Raw genomic sequence first — 19,754 nt, 5'->3', positions numbered from 1 at the left:
GTGCAGAGGCGCGCTGAGGGAAAGCGGTGCTTTCCCTGGCCTTAGAGCGTTGCCATCCGTGGGCGTGTCTGGGGGCGGGCCAGTGACGTCACGGATCTGGTTCGCCCTCATTGGGCGAACCGCTCACGTGACCGGCACTGCGCTCCGGCAAGCGAAGAAACTAAAGATTTCTTAAGACACGCTTCTGCAGGCGTGCGGAAGCGTGCGCGAGCCCCTGCTAAAGCTGCTCTCATTGCGGCTGCAGGGGCTCAGTGCCGAGCAGCAGCGCGCCTGAGCACGGGTCAGCGCCATGCCCGAGGCCTTACTCTGGGAAATGTATTCAATTGTTTTTTTCCTTTTTACATCCCCATCACATAATTGATTGTTGAATGCTGCCAATAACGTTCTTTTAAAAAAAAAATTATAATAATTGAGGCGGTCTTATAAATAGTCACCAGTGCAACATTTCCGATCACTTCATCCAAATAATTGTATCTTCACAATGGCTGCATCATTGTTTCTATGAAAGGCAGTATGTGTCATATAAAACCAGTATCTGTCGCTTTTTCCTGTTAGAAGCTTTTTATCTGAAGGTTATTTACATAGTTACATACAGGGGTGAGCAAACTTTTTATGCCGAGCCCCCCTTTTCATCCATAAAATTTCTCGGGCCCCCCCTGCCTGATGTAATCAAAATCACATGAAAAAAACAAAAAACCTTTATTAAACAATATATAGAATATAAATCCAAATATGTTTAAATACTTACATATTTCAACAGCTCGCGTTTGCAAAATTAGGCTGCGTCCACACTGCCGCTGAGAGCGTTGACATCACCAACTCTCCAAGCATGAGCACAGGGTGTCCTGCATAATTTTGCAAGCGTGGATCGGGGCTATTTGTGTGTGGCTGTGTGTGGCTGTGTGTGTGTATTGACTGCTGCTGAGCGCACTTCAAAGTCAATTTTGTTTGTCTCCCCAAGCGCCAAGCTTGGGAGAGCGTACGTGCACAAAGGCAATCCTTTGGGGGGGCATTCATCCATCTCTTTGCTACCTCCCTTCCCTCTCCCCCCCCCTTTTTCTTTCTTCCTTCCCCTCCATGCTTTTTGTCTTGCTATCCCCATTGTCATCCACACTTCTACGTACAGTATAATTATTTTTTTTCCGTTTTCAATGTTGTGTTTTCACTTTCTTTTTTATTATTTCTGTACATTCATAGTGTGATTGATATAGTGGCAGCCTACCCTTTCACTTGCAGAGGATCGCAGCGAAGCAGGTTGCCAGCGGAGGAGAGCAGGAACACAGCGCTATTGCAGGGCAGACACTTAACCGTGCTCGGGCGTGCTCCTCCCCGTACCTCCGAAGCCCCTGCGCATGCGCTCACACACCATCACGTGGCCGCCACCTGCACTATCCTGTTCAGCCACCCACACACATCTTCGGCTGCCCGCCCGTGCACATCTTCTTGGCCGCCCCTCTCGCACAGCTTTTGCGTCCTCCCGCGCACAGCGTCTGCCGGCCCGCGGACCCAGTTTTCGTCGCACGCCGCCTGCGCCCCCTAAATAATCTTGCGCCTCATTGCCCCCCCAGTTTGCGCACCACTGCATTACAACACACACTCAATCAATCAATCACCACATACACACACTCACCACATACACTCAATCAATCACCCCACACACACACACTCAATCCCCACACACTCACACACTCAATCCCCACACACTCGCACACACAATCCCCCCACACTCACCCACACCATTCTCCCCCCCACACACACTGAGTCCCCCCCACACACACACACACACTCAATCCCCCCCCCACACACACACCCACACACTCAATCCCCCCCACACACTCAATCCCCCCAAACACACACATACAATCCCCCCACACACACACAATCACCCCCCACACACACTCAAACCCCCCCACACACACAATCCCCCCCCCACACACTCAATCCCCCCACACACACACAATCCCCCCCCACACACACAAACTTAATCCCCACACACACTCAAATCACCACACACACACACACACAATCCCCCCCACACACACAATCCCCCCCCCACACACACACACACTCAATCCCCCCCCCCCACACACAATCCCCCCACACACACACAATCCCCCCCCCCACACACACACTCAATCCCCCCCCCCCACACACACACTCAATCCCCCCACACACACACACAATCCCCCCCCCCCACACACACACACTCAATCCCCCCCCCACACACAAACACAAACTCAATCCCCACACACACAATCCCCCCACACACACAAACTCAAACTCAATCCCCACACACACAATCCCCCCCCACACACACAAACTTAATCCCCACACACACAAAATCCCCCCCCCCCCACACACACACACTCAATCCCCCCCCACACACAATCCCCCCCCACACACACACAACCCCCCCCCCACACACACAATCCCCCCCCCCCACACACACACACAATCCCCCCCCCCCCCACACACACACAATCCCCCCCCCCCCCACACACACACTTTCACCTGGGGGTGGGACATGCTCTGATCCTCTAACCCCCCATGCTGCTGAAAACTGGTGCGGGAAGCAGACAGGAAGAGAAGGAGGGGCTGTCTGTGTGCAGAGAGAAGCCCCACCCCCTCTGCAAGACACAGACACATAGAAGCAGCCTCTGCACGGAGCTTCTGGCCGCCCGTGCACAGCTCTGCCCGCCCCCAGGTTTCCCTGCAAGCAGCCCGCGCCCCCCCCCCCTACATAATCTTGCGCCCCCCAGTTTGCGCACCGCTGACATAGTAGATGAGTTTGAAAGAAAAAAAAACATATGTCGCGTTCAACCACTGTTAAATGTAATTGCCTGAGATACATATCCTATCTTTATAGTTATATTGATCCAGTGGAAGGTAAACAAAAGCCTTGGTGAAACAGGTGCCAATTATGTTTCATAAGGGGAAAAATAAATTCCCTCCTCATTCCAGTAATGGCAATCGGATTTCTCCCTAAATCAATATCCTTTTTATGTTGAACTTGCTTTAAATATCCATGTATATCTTTTCTTTCTTAAAAGAGCTGTAACCGTTAAAAAAAATAAATATCTACTGTATCATAGTCTCCATCAGTAGTAAATTCTAAATTTTGACGGCCCTTATATAAAGAACCGTTTCCTTTGCTGCTAATGAAATTGCCTTTCTTCCATTCTCGAGGTATGACCCCGTGTAATTTGTGATGAAACCAAATGATTTAGATAGGCACTAGAAAAAAGTGCAGTGATAAAGTGATAAATTCACACCAAACAGAGATGTAACTAAAACGATGTCTCAACCTTCCTATGGGGAATGTGTACAGATCCCCCTCGAATGGAATGGATACAGGTTGTTGGAAGGGAGCAAAGGTTGCAGGAACACCCCAAAAATAAAATACAAAAATATGATAGTGCAGTATGTTGTGATAAAATGGACTCTGAAGTTCCTTGGCTCTATAAATTGCCTACTTACAAAAAGTAGGTGTATATACAGCGTTTTGACAAAATCAGGTGGTGTATAGCAGGCCGCAATGACAGGATCCCCACAAGCTTGAGGTGAAGGAGATCTCACTCAGGTACGGATGCCACAGGAAAAATAGAGAAAGACCATGGTACAGATCGAACAAAATAGTTTATATTAAAAACGGAGTAAAGAAATGTACTTACAATGAGTACATAAACAATGTACACGTAGCGTTTACTTTAGAGGTTAAAACCAGCGTCTTTTGGAGAGCCTCTAGCTGCTGTAGCTCCCGGTGCTCCTCGTCGGATCGCGATGACTGGCGTCTCCGTCCTCATTATGAGCTACATAGTCTTTTATATGTTTTTATGACATAAGGGTATTTTTTATGTATTTTTTATCTATTGTATTAATTTTATTAAACATTTGAGATTAAAGTTTAGTAAGTAGGCAATTTATCGAGCCAAGGAACTTCAGAGTCCATTTTATCACAACATACTGCACTATCATATTTTTGTATTTTATTTTTGGGGTGTTCCTGCAACCTTTGCTCCCTTCCAACTACCTGTATCCATTCCGTGTAATTTGTACTGTGCTTGGGATGAAAAAGTTCCTGGAAAGTTCCTTGTATTGACTTTGAATTGTTTGTTCCTAGTAATTATATCCCTTCTTAGATGCTGCTTTTCTTATGTAAACAATCTTAATTTAGCTACCCTTTCCTCATAAATCAGAATTGTTCATTCCTCTTATTCATTTGGTGGCTCTTCAATATACCTTTTCCAGTTCCATAAGGATTTATACCGTGCAAAAATTGCTGTTATCCATACACCAGTTTATGCATTATAATATCCTAATTTGCCTTTTCAGCAGCTGCCTGAGATTTATCATTATTGCTAAACCTGCTGTCTACAAATACTTGTAATTCCTATTCCGTCAAGGATTGACCTCTTGCTTCCCCAAGGCATAACCTTACTTTTATATGTATTAATCGTCACCTGCCATTTATCAGGCTTCCTGTGTATTCAAGTCCTTCTGTAGAGAAATGACATCCTGATTTGATTTTAATACCTTACATAATTTAGTGTCCTCAGCATAAAATTGATACTTAACTCTCTATGCCAACCTCAAGGTAATTAATAAAAGATTTAAATTCAGGTACAAATATTTTCAAAACGAAATGAAAGTGCGTGTATTCAAAGTACCCAGTGAAGACACCATAATAAAACCTCGTGTGAGGGGCTGCTAATGCAGTTTAGCTTAATATAGGGAACACTACTAATTGGACTGGACTTACCGCTTGCGAGGCCCAAGGCGGCATGCTGGCAGCGGGGCCCTCCTCCAGTCAGCGTCATTACGTCATGATGGCATGTGACGTCGGGACGCCATGATAACACAATGAATTAAATCTTGACTCAAGAATGTGTAAAAATCACAAATAATGCACTCGCAAACATAGAAATAGATGAGCATATATCAAGGGCCATGCAGTTAGACTTCCTTGCTGTGTCTCATGTTCCCGCACGTTCTCTGTGCACAGACTTGGCCCCTCGCATCCATATATATATATATTACCGATAATCAACCCACCCAAAAAAATTCCTACTATAAAATGATGAAACTATTACACCTGAAAACAGCAGTAACAAGCTCAGAAAAAAGGAATGAAGAGGGAATATATATATTTAACTAAAACGTTGCTAGATGTATTCATTCACTTAGACCAGGAGAAAGTGGTTTGCCAGATATATTGCAGCCGGTAGCTGCATTCCAACATATGTTGAACTGCAGTTGAGTAAATGCTTGATTTCAAAGGCCTGACCACATGCACAAGATTTAAAACACTTCATCCTATTGACAATATATTTTACAGATAGTTTAATACAGTACCTGTCAACATCCCACATTTAAAACCGACTAATGGCTTAGAAGGTAACCAATTATTCGAAGCTTCTTGTTTGTTTTTTTCTGGGTCCCTAAAGAGGCTAGGGGCAAGCTTATTCTTCCTTAAGGCCTTCAGCTCTCTTATAAACAATAGAAGGGTTCCCAGGAATCTCCTCTATAAGAAGAGTGTCACATTATAAAACATCTCAACGTCACCTTAAAATAAAGCTAGTGTGAGCTGTGCAGTTGTATTTTGTAATAAGAGGTTGGGTTGGGAGATTGTCTCTAGAAAGATGATGCACTACAGACCAGGGATATCCTTTAGCAAGGAACGTTTGTTTTACTTCTGTTAACTGTTTAAAAATCGTTGCTTTATTTCTGATTAGCCTAAATTGTCCATATGGGGGATTAATTGGCCATTGCGGATGGTGATTACTTCTGTGAGCTAAAAAAAAAACTATTGCAGTCTACTTTCTTATGAGAAGTTTTGCTGTGAATGTTAAAATCCAAAGAGGTCAAAAGTGTGAGGTAAAAAATACATAAATAATAATAAAAAAAAGATTCAATGGACATAGCATCACATGTGGAAGTAAAAATGAAATCTTTGTTATCATTCAAATAAGCCACAAACGGGTAAAATATAGCAGCCATAGAAAGCCAGATTTGCACCAAAAGGATTTTTACCCAGACCAATTGGGGCCATGGTGCCGCAGACCGTACGGACGCGATCAGCTTGCCTTAAGTTGGTGATCGCGTCCATGGGCGGGCGCACGTTGCCCAAGAAATCAGTTAAAACTGATTTCTTGGCACGACAGGCCGGTCATGTGAGCGGTTCGCCCAATGAGTGCAATCCAGTTCCGTGATGCCCATAGGTACACACCCTCCCACCCCCCCATGGCCCGTCCACCATGACCAGGGAAAGCACCCACTTCATGCGGGTCACTGCACAGCCTCCGCATAGTCTGCGGCACCATGGCCCCAGTCTAACCCTCGTGTGGCACCGTATCAAAAGCATTAACAAAATGTAAATCATCAACTGTATTGCCTTGGTCTAAATTTCTACTTGCAAAATAATAAAAGAAACATCATCAGCATCATCCAAAAAAATAGGATACGTGTTGCAATATAAATCACAAATATTGTACTGTATATATTAAGAGTTGACTGGACATTTAATGCTAACAAGGTTTAACAAAAGATGTAAACTTTAGTGTCTTGGAAATGGTTTGTGGATTTTTGTCGGTCAACATTCCAGTTGACAGAAGGTCAAACTACTTGAAAGTACAGTTAATTGCAATAGAGGAGGTTGTATTGCACTTCACACTGTGTGAAGAATGCATAGAGCGTCTTTTAGCATAATTATCTACTGCACTTCAGCACAAGATAGCATTACATTAGATGCCATATTTACTAAGCAGCGCCTTACTAAAGACACCCTTTGGCCCCAGAAGACACCTTATTGATCATTCTTTTAAATGGGCTGTAAGTGGATGAGAATTATAATTAATAAGGTTCCAGATAATGTGCAGCAAGTTATAATGGGGTGTAAAAGACAATAACAATGAAACATACACAAGCTGTAATATTAACATATACTGGTACAATAGGTAAGATGCAGCGTACAGTTTATTCAAAAAGGAGAATGGAAATAAGGTTGTTATGGTTCTAAAGGCTGTCTCATGCCTTAAATATAGTTTTGTGTTCAGAGATGGTTTGCATAAAATCATATTGTTTGAACTGTAACTCATACTCAAAAACATGTTATTGGAAATGGTACTGCAACATTGCTAAACGTTTGAATGTAATACGTTTTTCTGTTTCTCCCAATAGCTATTAAGTCCTCCGTTAAAACCTTTCCTTTTTTGGGTAACCTGTACCACATTTTGGGCAGAGTCAAATTCTCAGGTAAATTGTGAGATATTTTGTTCTTAAAAATGTATGTTGTAAAGTAATAGTACTGTTTAATAAGTTCCGTGCTTATAAGAACATGACATATCAGTCTAACATTTTATCTAATAACAATTACGTTGATAATATAGTTGATTCCTGTTTGTATATTGTGCTTATTTGTTAGAATGTTTGAGTATGTTTAGTCCAGTTATACATATATACAAGAGCATTCGGTTGTTGTTTTTTTTATCCCGGCCACTATTCAGCTTTAAGAAATATTTGTTTTTTCTGTATGAATGACTTTCCTGATTTTACTGACGTTGTAAAGGTAGAGACGTTTCCAGTGAAGAAAAAAATATTACATTAATCCTTGGCTGTGACTCAAAGGTTATAATCTGATGAATCTGCTATATTTTCTTGAAATAAGCATTGTTTAGTGGCTATAGACTACTACTTTACTATTAATCCTGACGTCTTTATATACCTCTAACATTGTCGAAGCCCAGTGACCGCATTAGAGGTCGTGGCAACTAACAAGTCTCAGCAGTGAAATAGTTAAGCATTTTTTTTTTAACACATGCTGTCATTTACTGGGTTAAACAGCATTTCATGTTTGAAAGAAATTCCGTCTTAAAAATAGGTGGGCGGCACAACAGTCAAGACTCCCAATGGTCCTTCTACTTCAATAAAATATACTTCTTGTAGTTTGTGGTTGCAAATACAGTATGCCTGCGTCTGGTGTGTGTGCCTATGCCCAATAATGGGCAATAGCATCACATTCAGTAACAAAACACCATACCTTCATTACTGTATCTGTCTGTTGGTGTTTGAAGGAATTTAGAGCACATTTGAGGCTGTCAATTAATGAATACAGTTCATACTCAGCACTTGGTTTAATGTGTCTGTGTTATTTACTTTGGGCAACATCAAATGCTGCTTCTTTTTTTTTTTTTTAGCATAAACTACAGTGATTGGTAAATAGAATGAATGCATTTTGTGCTTGTGTTCTATTCTAGATTCTGAGCAGATGACTGAAGTGTGCCATAACACTTTAGCTAATTCTTTGAGACTTGTCCCAGTGGAGGACGGACCAACGCCGCCTCCTGATCCAAGACGTGAACCGCGAGACAGCACCAGACAGCAGCAATGCTTGCTGGTTTTCATTGGCTGCTCCCTCAAAGAGGATGACATAAAGGACTGGCTGAGACAGTGTGCCAAACAGGTTTGGGAATCTCGTGTCTTATTGCAAGCTGTTTAAGAAGTTCTTGCACCATCGTCCCATTCTTTTCCACTGGAATCTTAAACACGAGCACTGAAATATCAAAGTGTAAAACCTATTGTTGAGTGAGCATTGAAATATAGACAGGAGATTGAAGGCTCATAATGAAAACCTGAGTATATTGGGAAAATGAGACTTCGCTCAAACCAGAAAAAGTTGATTTCACAGGGCTAAAAATGAAAAATAACAATGACGTTTCCTCAAGTTTGTGAACTTTCAGTAATTGTCCACTTACTATCTCTATTACTTGTCATGGGGCATTTTAGTTTATTTTTTTATTTTTCATTGAAGACTTTTGTGCTACCTACAATACTTTGTTTGCAATGAATTCATTCCTAGTGTTTCAGAGTAAAACAATATTATTATGGTTACTCGTGTATTGACATTTGCTGATATCACTATGGAATTGTCACTGCCTAAGAACGAAACTCTGTATCCATGATTTTCTGTAATCTCGCTTTTTACACTAAGCCAGGTTCAAATTTGCTCAATTAAAGGAGACGGTCACAAACATAATGCCTAATGTCTAGGGAAGAACGGTGACGATATGTGCTAATTTACAAGGGGGAAAGGAAATACTGTCCTAATAATTGGAGCACCTATCTGATTGGAGATGTTTGCTCTACATCTTCCTTTTCTAATACCCGATTCTCGTTTTCTGTCTTGTTTTATTCATTTTACAAATACTTCACAGAAACCACAGAGGAAAGTCTTTAGGACAAGAAGAACCCTAACTCTTCAGGAAATCCGCAGTATCCATGTAAGTACAACAATCTATACGTTGCCATGGTCTGCATTGTAATAAGTCTCATTGCCATGCAGATAGCTAATAAGTCATTGAGTAATTGTATATTTGTACATTTTGTGTGTTACTGTAGAGAAATATATACAGTAGGTATGTTCTTGTGATGCATCCAGAATTTTTGTTTATAGGCCAAACAGCACCTGGATCCACTTCCTGCTGGATATTTCTACAACGGAACTCAGTTTGTGAATTTTCTTGGCGAAAAAACAGATTACCATCCATGTATCCTTTGAAATATTGCTATGTTTTCTTTTATGGCTCATACACATATAGTAGAGCAGGAGTGGCCAACTTCAGTCCTCAGGAGCCACCAACAGGTCGGGTTTTAAGGATATTCCTGCTTCAGCGTAGGTGGTTCAGTCCTTGACTGAGCCACTGATTGAGCCATCTGTGCTGAAGCAGAAAGAATTTGACAACCTGACCTGTTCCTGGCCCTTGAGGACTGGAGTTGGCCAGCCCTGACCTAGTAGGTATCACAACCTACAACAAATCTACATTACTGCAGGACCAGTATGTCACGGCAGACCAGGTTTATCAACACCTTTTTATACCGGGATCATTGATTGAGCAAAGCAACGAGGTAAAATAAATTGTAAAATTATTTCAGTAAAAGACACAATTTAACATAATTTACAGGTTTAACACACTTACTGGGAACGGGGCTAATGAATAAAACAATCCCTTAAATGAAATTAACAAAAATGACCTCTTGTAGGAGCCGTTTCCAAAGACTGGTAGGTACTCACGAAAGTCCTGGAACTGATTTCGGCATGCAATGCCAGCCGCAACAGCTACATTCTTTAGAAGTGGGACTTAGAAGAATTATTGAGTCAAAATCTTTGAAGCCGGCTCGCGTCTATTCAGTATAGAGCATCTTTGAATTTGCCACTGTTGGAATCTGTGCTCCTGATTGGCTGCAAGGTTTCTTATGGGTTTCAGTGTTCCATTCACAAACCTCTACAGCCTATCGGAGCGTGGGAATTTTCCTGTCAGCCAATCACAGATTTGCCGGTATTCTAAAGCCGGGTGGGCACCTTTTTTCATTCTGCAAAGGGGCATGCACCAACTTGGCACCTCTGCCTCTTTGCATTCTGAGCCCACCCGCTGTCCAGGCTCCACAGAGTCTGGGCTCTGGCAAATGGTGGCCGGATAGCCCTGTGTTAGCCCAGGATGCGGGTACTCAAGCAGAACTGCAGTACCCCGCCTGTTCTAACACCTTGGCATCCCTGATGCTTTCAAGTCAGGACTCCGCGCAGACCCATAGGCACCAAGCTTGGTAGCCATCTGGTCCCTCGGAATCCAGGACTTGGAAATCCCACAGTTCATTTACAGGTTAGCAGTACATATACCTATTAAACATAACTCTTTAATAAAATATAATGTGTCCTGTATCTTGTGTGATAAAAATATGTAATCCCTATTCTGGTGTCGGGGATGAAGTGAGGGGATATACTGCCTACACTCACTAGCCTCATTCTTGGCACACTTTAGAGATAACTTTTAAAACTTTTTACACACAAGAAATCACTCTCAGCTTTATCGCATAGCTGGAGCACCCCCTGAACCCCTGTACCAGGTTCAGGGTACCTGGGCACCTCTCCTTATACTAGGGACGTGTATAATTGCATGCATACATTAAGCCCTTCATGCCCCTTTACCTTGTCTGGTTGATGCTGCAGCAGGAACCCTGGCAGTGAGTCGTAAGAGCGTTTTCAGAGTCAGAGTTTGCCCGGAGCAATATGCTTGGCTGCATCCGAGAATCTCACTCGATTCCCGGATCCAAATCTTACATTCTGTCAAGACTTTCTCCGGCAAACCCAGCCTGAAACTCACAGCCTAGAAATCTCCCCGTTCCAGCACCTCAGGAAAGGCAAAACACAAATAAATATTTAATGTCGCATAATTTGCACACACAGTAATGCATTTCTGACATCTGGGTCCAAGAGCTGACACTCTAGGACCTCAACACACGGATAAGAGGTAACCAAATGGGCTGAAACTTTATTAGTGAGCCTGGTTAACCCCTTCACCGTCACACAGTACTGCTACTAGAACTTTGAACTACATCATACTTTGGTGGAAAGTGCGCAATATGAATTTGATGCCATTTAGTCCTGATGACAAAACTGAAACGTTTCACTTATTTCTATACACAAAAAATAGCCAAAATGTGGGACATTGTTTCTCACACACACCTTGTATTTAAATCTCCTTAATGTGTGACCGTCAGTAATGGATCAGTTTATACATGATTATGTGAATGAAGCAAACCAGGAAATAGAAAAATACAACAGAGAGCTGGAACAGCAAGAATATTTTGATGTTTTTGGACAGAAGCTGTGAAATGTTCCCTGATCTCTTACTTGCTTGTACCGTCAGAAACGTCACTTTTTTTTTGTTGCCATCTCGAAGAAGCAATTTCAAACTTGATTATTTAAAAGCCTCACATGCTTTTCTTATTGTTTGTTCTTTGCTGTCTGCTTCACTTTCTTAAAATGGTAAAATGATTTGCACCTTATCCAGTTAAATAGTTAGAAGAACACTATTGCATACCTCCGACTATAAAACTGATTTTCAATAGTCATTGTTTCACATCGGTATGTAGTATTGAGTACTGAAACTTCTCACAAGACAAGCCATTTAATTAAGTGATAAGTAATTGGTCCCTTTTACATTGTGATACGTAATTGGGTACAATAATCTGCATCAACGTCTTGTTTTCCAAGAACACTAGAATACCATGCCAAAGTCACAAGTAGTACAAGTGTACATTGTTTCTTCTTGCATGAAATCTGATTTCCAGTGGCGAAAATTCTGAAGTTCTTATTTGTCATTCCAAGTAGCCATGTTACTTCGATGCTTAACAATTCTTTGTTTTTGTTGTGCTCAAATATGTAACATTTAAGTTTTGCTTTTTACTGTTCAGTGCCTGTTATGCGCCTTTGCTGCCAAATAGACACAAAAGTTTACAGGAGCAAAGGAGGTAAATCATTCTGTTAACAACTTGTGAAGAGTACATTGATCAGCTGCCTCCACCCCATTGGTTTAGTATCACTAAATTAGAGAAATAGGCAACTGCTCCGGGTTATCCATAGTATGTGGCAGTTATAATACAGGCTTATATAGCAACATCTAATGCCATGTTATCTGTTCTCTCTATATTTGTTGAGACATTATATTGGTAATTTCAAACAGTTTAATAGGAAAGACCTGTTATATTCCATTACTTTTTACGATACGATAGTTTGCATTAGCTTTAAGCAGCAGCATTCCCATTATAATGTGCTAGGTATATAAAACTATACTTGTAAGCTGAACCTGCAAATTATTGGGTTAAATGTTGGGTTATTTCCGACCTATGCAAAAGGCATAAAATATACAGTATTGTGTATAATCTAAGTCTTTTTCGTACATCAGGTTACCTATATTCTAGAGATAAACAGGAGTAAAAAATGGAAATGGGGTACAATTGGCATACTGATTCGGAATGAATACATTTGTGATGAATGCCTACTGTTCTATTTCTTAAGCCCCTTCCGTTCCATAGGGTCCTGCAATAAATTGTAAACGGGTAACGTGTAGTGCTCTTTTTCAGGGGGTGATATAAAATTGTTGCACAACATATGAAAATTCTTCATACACGAGATTCCCAGACCACAAGATTCTCTAAAGATGTGTAATATAAAGAGACTCGTGTATTGATGAAGAATGTTCACGGGAGGCCAATTGAAATCCCTGTTTCGAAATAGGTTATAAAGCTAAAGGAAAAATGGCTAAACGTATTCTTTAACTATGAACAAATGGTCATTACTTATTGGCGTACTTTTGCCTGATTCCTGGAGGTAGAAACTCTTAAACTAAGGGCCACGGTTAATAAAGAGTGCTACTCTACAAGACCACTTCCGTGCTGGAAGACACCGTACAGCCTATTTACTTAAATGGGCTTTAAAGGACCATATTTACTAAGGCGTTTTTAAAGGTGTATTATGGAGTAGAAGGGATTAGTAAATATAGGCCTAAATCCATCATGTACTGTTGTTTTTCTTCTTTTTGATTGACATTACTGATGGTAGCAGACGTTAACGCTGACGTGTTGTTTAACCGTAGCTGGTCTTTAACAGTAGCACGATTGTATTGAAAATTATGGTTAAGGAGATTTTTGTGCGTTATTTCACATTATCGGGGGTAGTAAAGTCTGCTACCGCGATATGTTCGTCATGTTAATAATTTGGTCCAATGTGACCACATATTTTTTAACATTAAAACAGTGATGCTTGCCGATTTTTGAAGGAAATGTAAAACCATACCGTATATGACATACTTTTAGAAGTAGACATGTTAATGACCTGGGCATCGGCGGCCACTTCTGGGCTAGTTTGTAATGGTATCATTTTTAAAATAAGTAATATGTTTTAAAAGTGTAAGATCTTAATCTGAATAGGGTATGCTTCAGTAGAACACATACTAGCATGTGGCCTCAAAGTCCTGTTTAAGGATTTCATTTATTATAAAGGTCTGTGGATTATCTATGCATGGATACAGTTAATATAGTGCCTCTTAATGTAGATAGGGATTAGCAGGGGTTCTAAAAATTACTGTAGTAAGCTTCAAACTACGAAGACTTGGTAACAGCAGATAGTCATTCATAATATCCAAAGCAGTCCTGCTTAGCTAAAAACCAAAAAATATATATATTTTTATAAATTGCCCTTTTCTTTTCATCACATTGCTAAATTCATCAGAACATTTCTGGTTAGAAATATGAATGTTAAACCATATTTCTTAATTGATTGAAAATGGCTGCTAATAATGTATCGCTTTATAACCTTGTCCATGTAACATTGGAATTTCAGCAGAATTGTTTCATCGCATACATTCAAGTCCCAAATAATTGACGTATATTGGGCCCTAATTGAATGATGCATGATAGACGCCATGATCTTTGTTTGTGCTATGTTTACATCTGCAAAGACGTCAAACATAACAAATATAATGGAACCGCTGCTGCTGTTACATGGCTGAGGGCAGTTTGTTGTAACCCCAAAACACAATGCTAAGTGGGGCTGCTGCTTCAATAATGAAGTATATTTGTGAAGATGTACTGTAACTGAACACTGCTAGCCTCTAAAGTGACGAGTTCTAATTAAAATAAAAGCCATATTGAAGTAGAGTGGTTTCTTATAGGATGTTACTTAGAGTAGGTGAGACATGCATTGTAACTAGTATGTCCTATATTTAACCTTTATTGGTAGACCACTTGGGATGAAGTGCTAACTTTGGTTAAAGTAGATAAACTATACTAATTAGTTTGCTCTGCTGAACTCTTTAACGACTAGATTTGTGCAGCTTTTGGCTGAAGGGACCTTTTCAAATATGTGTACACATTAATGTTCAAAACTTGAAGAAATGTAGAAATTACTACGCATAAAGGCCAAGTATATTTTACGGAAGTAAATTTCTGCACATGCAAACTAGTTTTTAAAGGCCAGAGTTAATCATATTACTAAGGTAATATCTAGTGCACCATGAATTGTTCAATAGTTGTGTATTGTAATGAAAACCTTTCACCAGACTGGTACTAGTTTGACTAAGAAATGTGTATACGTATTAGTATCAAAACACGATTAGCTTACCTCATCTTCTATTTTGTAGCTGTGATTTTGACAGAAGCTACAGAAAACTGTGACGGTGCTATTTCCAAGATAGCAGTGCCTTACATATGGTGTCATGGATGGGCTGAGCAGGCCCGTGATGTGGGACCATTGACTGTAATGGCGTGCTCCCTGCTTTTAAGGGAGATACGGTGTTGGTGAAAGGATTTGAAGTTGATTACAATTAATGTAGTTGAGGTATGAGCACATCATATATCTATAGGAAATAAAGAAAAACTCTTTGAGGACTGAAATGTGTAAAGATATGTACAAAGCATACTGATGACCTTTTACAGCAGATGCTGAGCAGTCTAGTGACTTGCAGGTTGTCTGTTTCCCGCCTCCCCCAGTAAAGCCTAATTTTGTATTATTCTTGCTAGACATGTATATAGTGTACTGTACCCTGAAATGAAGAGAGAACTTGTTTAGAGTAAAGATTTGATTTAGTTTTGACTATTTTGTAACTAATGTGAAACTCAATCTCTTTAAAATGAACATTTTCCGATGAGTACAAAAAGTGCCATTACACTGTGTCTTTTAATTTTCTACTAAATAGGGACAGCACTGAACGTGACTTGAGCACAGAGAAGTGCTAATAGAGTCCTCAAGGAGTTTACATGCTTTGCTGACCGTATCATTGGCAGCTTGTGTTTTTATCACAGAGTGAGTATGACTAGAAGTTGCTGAAGTTATAGGGAGGGGAAAAACAATGTGACTTACAGAAAGGGAACATTTGCAACGTAAGCTTTTCCTGTCATCTTTTCAAAATACTACTATGTTTTTGTTTTTTTAGGCTGCTAATCTGTATGCATTTTGTTTGGGGAATATTGTAACCCAAATGGCAGGAAAAGACCTACACAAACTGTTCCCTTAAAGTTTCTACAATATTTTATTTTGCACAGCTCCGAACTGTAGAATGCCTTGTTGGTATTCACAAAAAAGGGACAATTGTAAATTAGTGTAGGAAAATAGAAACTGTGAATTATAAATGTTATTCAGTTCATTTTTGATTAATAAATACGGACCTCAAAATGTTAGTGAGAAATTACTACATTTTCTTCACTGTTGTGAAATGCTAATATATTAAACTCTCACTAAACAATGTGCCAAAATTCACTTTATTTTTTTGCTGGGTTTCAACGATAGTGTTTGTTTTGCAATGTTTTTGTTATAAACGTTTTTTTTCCACAGACACTACTGTAACTTCAGTAAAACTGAAATTGTGTGATTGAAGCTTTTGCTTGTTATTGTATTTATTACTAAGTATAGACAAACGTATCAAATGACCTTCCCATTTATTTTTGTATTACTTTTAATGTTTTTACCTGCAGTTGTGCAATTCTGATTTTTACACTTGTAACTCCAATGTAATGCTAAAAACAATAAACTATTTTCCGTCTGTTTCCATTATACTGCATTTGCTTGCTTTTCATTTGAATGGTACTGTGTGTCCAATGGTTGCCAACTAATCATTCTTCATCAAATGTGTGTTGTTCATTTGACTTTGTGTAGATTTAGCATCATAAAAGAACACAGAATGAAATAAATAGTTATGCTTAGTTATTCATTATAATTCTTGCAGTATATGATGAGCCTAATTACAGGTTCTACAATAACATGGAGTAATTTGGGATTTGGAATGGGCTGTTCAGTTTAAACTGGTATTTTTGGCCTCAGTAGCCAATGCTTAAACCCTCACATTCTGAATTTGATAAAGACGTGAAGAATAATTTTTGTAATAGAATTGAAGTTTTAGGTGATGCAGTCATAATGAAACTAGTAAAGAGATGGAGTATATTTTGTTTTTAAGATGTATGTTGGACACCAACTTTCTAAGAACGTGAATGTCGGTGTTTCATCTTCCTTAGCTTGTTGGGCAAACGCAGAAGCAAGAAAGCAGATTATTAGCCTTACATGTAATCCTAAAACTGGAATCGTGGAGTCAAAGAAAGACCTCCTGGTGCACATGAAAGTACTTCTAAATAAAGAGGAATCGGATTTATTTATTTATTTAAACAACCTCTCGCCAGGTTCTCCCGGTTGCTGAGAGGCTGTGCTTGTAATTCTGCAACGGCACTGATATTTTAACGACATATTCTTTAGCTTTATACATAGCGGCTGTAGGGTCAGTTCTTGAAATCTGGTTTGTATACTGGATAGCTCTGCCGAAGTGCTTAGACCAGCCCAAAACATTGTACAGATTCTGCTTTTTCATTGAGAATAAAGAAGCGATATTTGCCAAATGGAATTTCACAGGTTATATACAGTGGCGATAGCACCGAGTTTGTCTCGGTGTAGTTAATGCACTAAATTGATTTGTATATTTAACTTGTTTTGCTTAGTATGGAGGTTTCTGTACCACAAATTAATCTTAAGGAAACAATGTGGAATAAGTTTCTTGCTCAGTTTTCCCACAAGCTCTGAGATCTATGTACAATAGCACACGTGCAGCTGCTGACTTCCATCTCTAATAAGCCCTGAACATACTACATACTATTATATTCTGCTATTCCGTTGACCTATGGCATATTCTTGTACAATATTTGTCGAGTTTTATTTTTTGGAGCTCTGAAGGGTTTATTTTAAACGTTACCTCTATATAAGTGCTGAGGAAATGTTAAAGTTCAATTTCACTGTCTTTTGTGTGCATGCTTTATTTAATGGAAATGCTTTGCAAAAAATTGCCAAACAGCTCATAAAAAGACGACTTTCAATCATTAACCCATGGAAATATTCAGTAGCTATGTTTCAAAGATAACAACTTTGAAAAATCTGAGTGCGGTTTATTGTTCAGAAATGATGAGATGAGAAGATTTCTAAAGATTGCTAGACATTTAACACAGGAACTGAATCCCGGGCGATTTAAGATACTCTTTCTATTCAACAAATGATACCACTTTGCATTATTAAAGCAAGCACAATATACGCTCTTACATCCTGTTCCCGACATTAAATCTTTTCATATACAGAAGCGTCCTGCCTTTAATAGCCTATTCTGGCTCCTGGTTTAGTAGGGTTTGTAGCTTTTCCATTGTAGCCTTTGAGTTCAAAAAAGAAACGGCTTTTTTCTTTTCATCCTCAGATTTTGCACTTTTAATTGGGCTTATTCACTAAAGTGTGATAGCGGTTATACATAGTTAACGACCTTCACTTGAATGGCTGGTAATGATTAACAATGGTCATGACATCCATCATAGCAAATGTACTGAGAAAAAGATTAATCTACTAAAGAATCAAATTAGGTGCTAAACTATGGCCCATATTTCGGATGCTGGGAAGGGGCTTCTCCATGCCATAGAACAGGGGTGGCCAACTATAGTCCTCAAGGGCCACCATAAAGGTCAGGTTTTCAATATATCCCTGCTTCAGCACAGGTGACTCAATCAGTCCCAGCTTCAGCATAGGTGGCTAAATCAGTGGCTCAGTCAAAGACCGAGCCACTGATTCAGCCACCTGTGCTGGAGCAGGGATTTCCTGAAAACCTGACCTGTTGGTGGCCCTTGAGGACTGAATTGGCCGCTCCTGCCATAGAAGCTCTTATTGGTTGGATATGGCTCTCCAGGCTCAAAGAAAAAACATCATTATGGTTTGCCTTGGGATCAGTAGTCTATGCAACAAGTGTGACTGTCCCATCTGCATACTGTGTGTCATGTGACCCAACTCTCACCACTCATTGGCAAATATAGGAACATGAGGGTGGTGCATTGCCCTTATTAAGAGCAAGTCATTCTATGCCCCATATTCAGTATGCTGTCAAGTGGTCCTACGCTTGCTTTGAAATTTTTTAGCTTCATTCATAAAATCAAGCAACTTGAGCTAAAATCTCCCAAATAAAGTCTTCTTGAGGTATCTGCACCCAGATTGACAGTTCTTCATAGTTTCACTCACTCTGGGGGACAGATTTAAGAGCAAGTGCAATGCTTGAAGCAGTATTTAGGTAGGGGAGGGAGACCGGTGAGCGGAAGGAATACCAGACAGTAGAAGGTTACACACAATTCCTACGGCAAATGGCATACATAGTAACGCTGGCGTTTCAGGCCCCTGGCCGTTTCCTCTGGCTTAGCAAGCTAGTGGATACTGGAGGGTTTAAATAAACTACCTAATCGCCCTTAATAATGTGAAATAAATAATTCTACCCTCATTATGTATCAAATTATGTATAATGCAGATGCCTACACCTAGATTAAAGAATACGCTCAAACTTAATGAACACGCTTCTTATTTCTATGGGGAGGAGAGAAATGGAGTCACAATTACATGATAACTAAACAACTTCAATTATATACAGTACTGAGCCTATTTAAACCCTCCAGTATTTACTACCTTTCTAAGCCAGCGGCCCTGAAACGCCAGCGTTAATATGTCATTTGCTGTAGGACTATTTTGTCAACTGACTTTTTTTTCTGATGATGCTGTTTTTATATTGTTATTGGATTTAGATCAAATTCATCACTTTTGCCTATATGTACTTATTGATTTAACTTTTTGGAGTGTCGGTCCAACACGCTTCTTTTAGAATTTTTATGTGCTCAATGGTGAGGGTGCAGGACCTGAGCACCAACACACAACCCAGTCTTCTAAACCAGGCGAGGGCACGTTCCAAATAAACATGTACGCATCACCCAGGGCGAGAGATGTGACCAGGGGGATCTGTACTGAAGAAACGAGACAAAAAAAAAAAAACACCTAGATGAATCTCCCCAGGGACACTACGCAGGTGGACCTCGGTATCCGACGGCGCACTCGCCTTATCCAACACCACATAATGTAATCTGCTGGACAC

The 19,754-nt window shown here is 40.1% G+C and overlaps 1 protein-coding gene across 3 annotated transcripts in view; it reads left to right on the top strand.

The window, feature by feature from the left end:
* DNAAF9 (dynein axonemal assembly factor 9) overlaps positions 1–16,381 on the top strand; it is a 109,711-nt gene extending 93,330 nt beyond the window's left edge. For all 3 annotated transcript variants that reach the window (XM_075572652.1, XM_075572651.1, XM_075572653.1), the window contains 5 exons: positions 7,177–7,251; positions 8,253–8,458; positions 9,210–9,275; positions 9,449–9,542; positions 11,551–16,381. In XM_075572652.1, the coding sequence (XP_075428767.1) occupies positions 7,177–7,251; positions 8,253–8,458; positions 9,210–9,275; positions 9,449–9,542; positions 11,551–11,663 (554 nt within the window). In that variant the 3' untranslated portion in view covers positions 11,664–16,381. The remainder of the gene's footprint in view (positions 1–7,176; positions 7,252–8,252; positions 8,459–9,209; positions 9,276–9,448; positions 9,543–11,550) is intronic.
* Positions 16,382–19,754: the final 3,373 nt, after the last annotated feature.

The sequence above is a fragment of the Ascaphus truei genome, chromosome 1 (assembly GCF_040206685.1).
Source record: "Ascaphus truei isolate aAscTru1 chromosome 1, aAscTru1.hap1, whole genome shotgun sequence".
In the NCBI taxonomy this organism is placed as follows: domain Eukaryota; kingdom Metazoa; phylum Chordata; class Amphibia; order Anura; family Ascaphidae; genus Ascaphus; species Ascaphus truei.
Note: the sequence above shows the minus strand (reverse complement) of the source record. Positions and strands in the feature narration are given on the sequence as shown.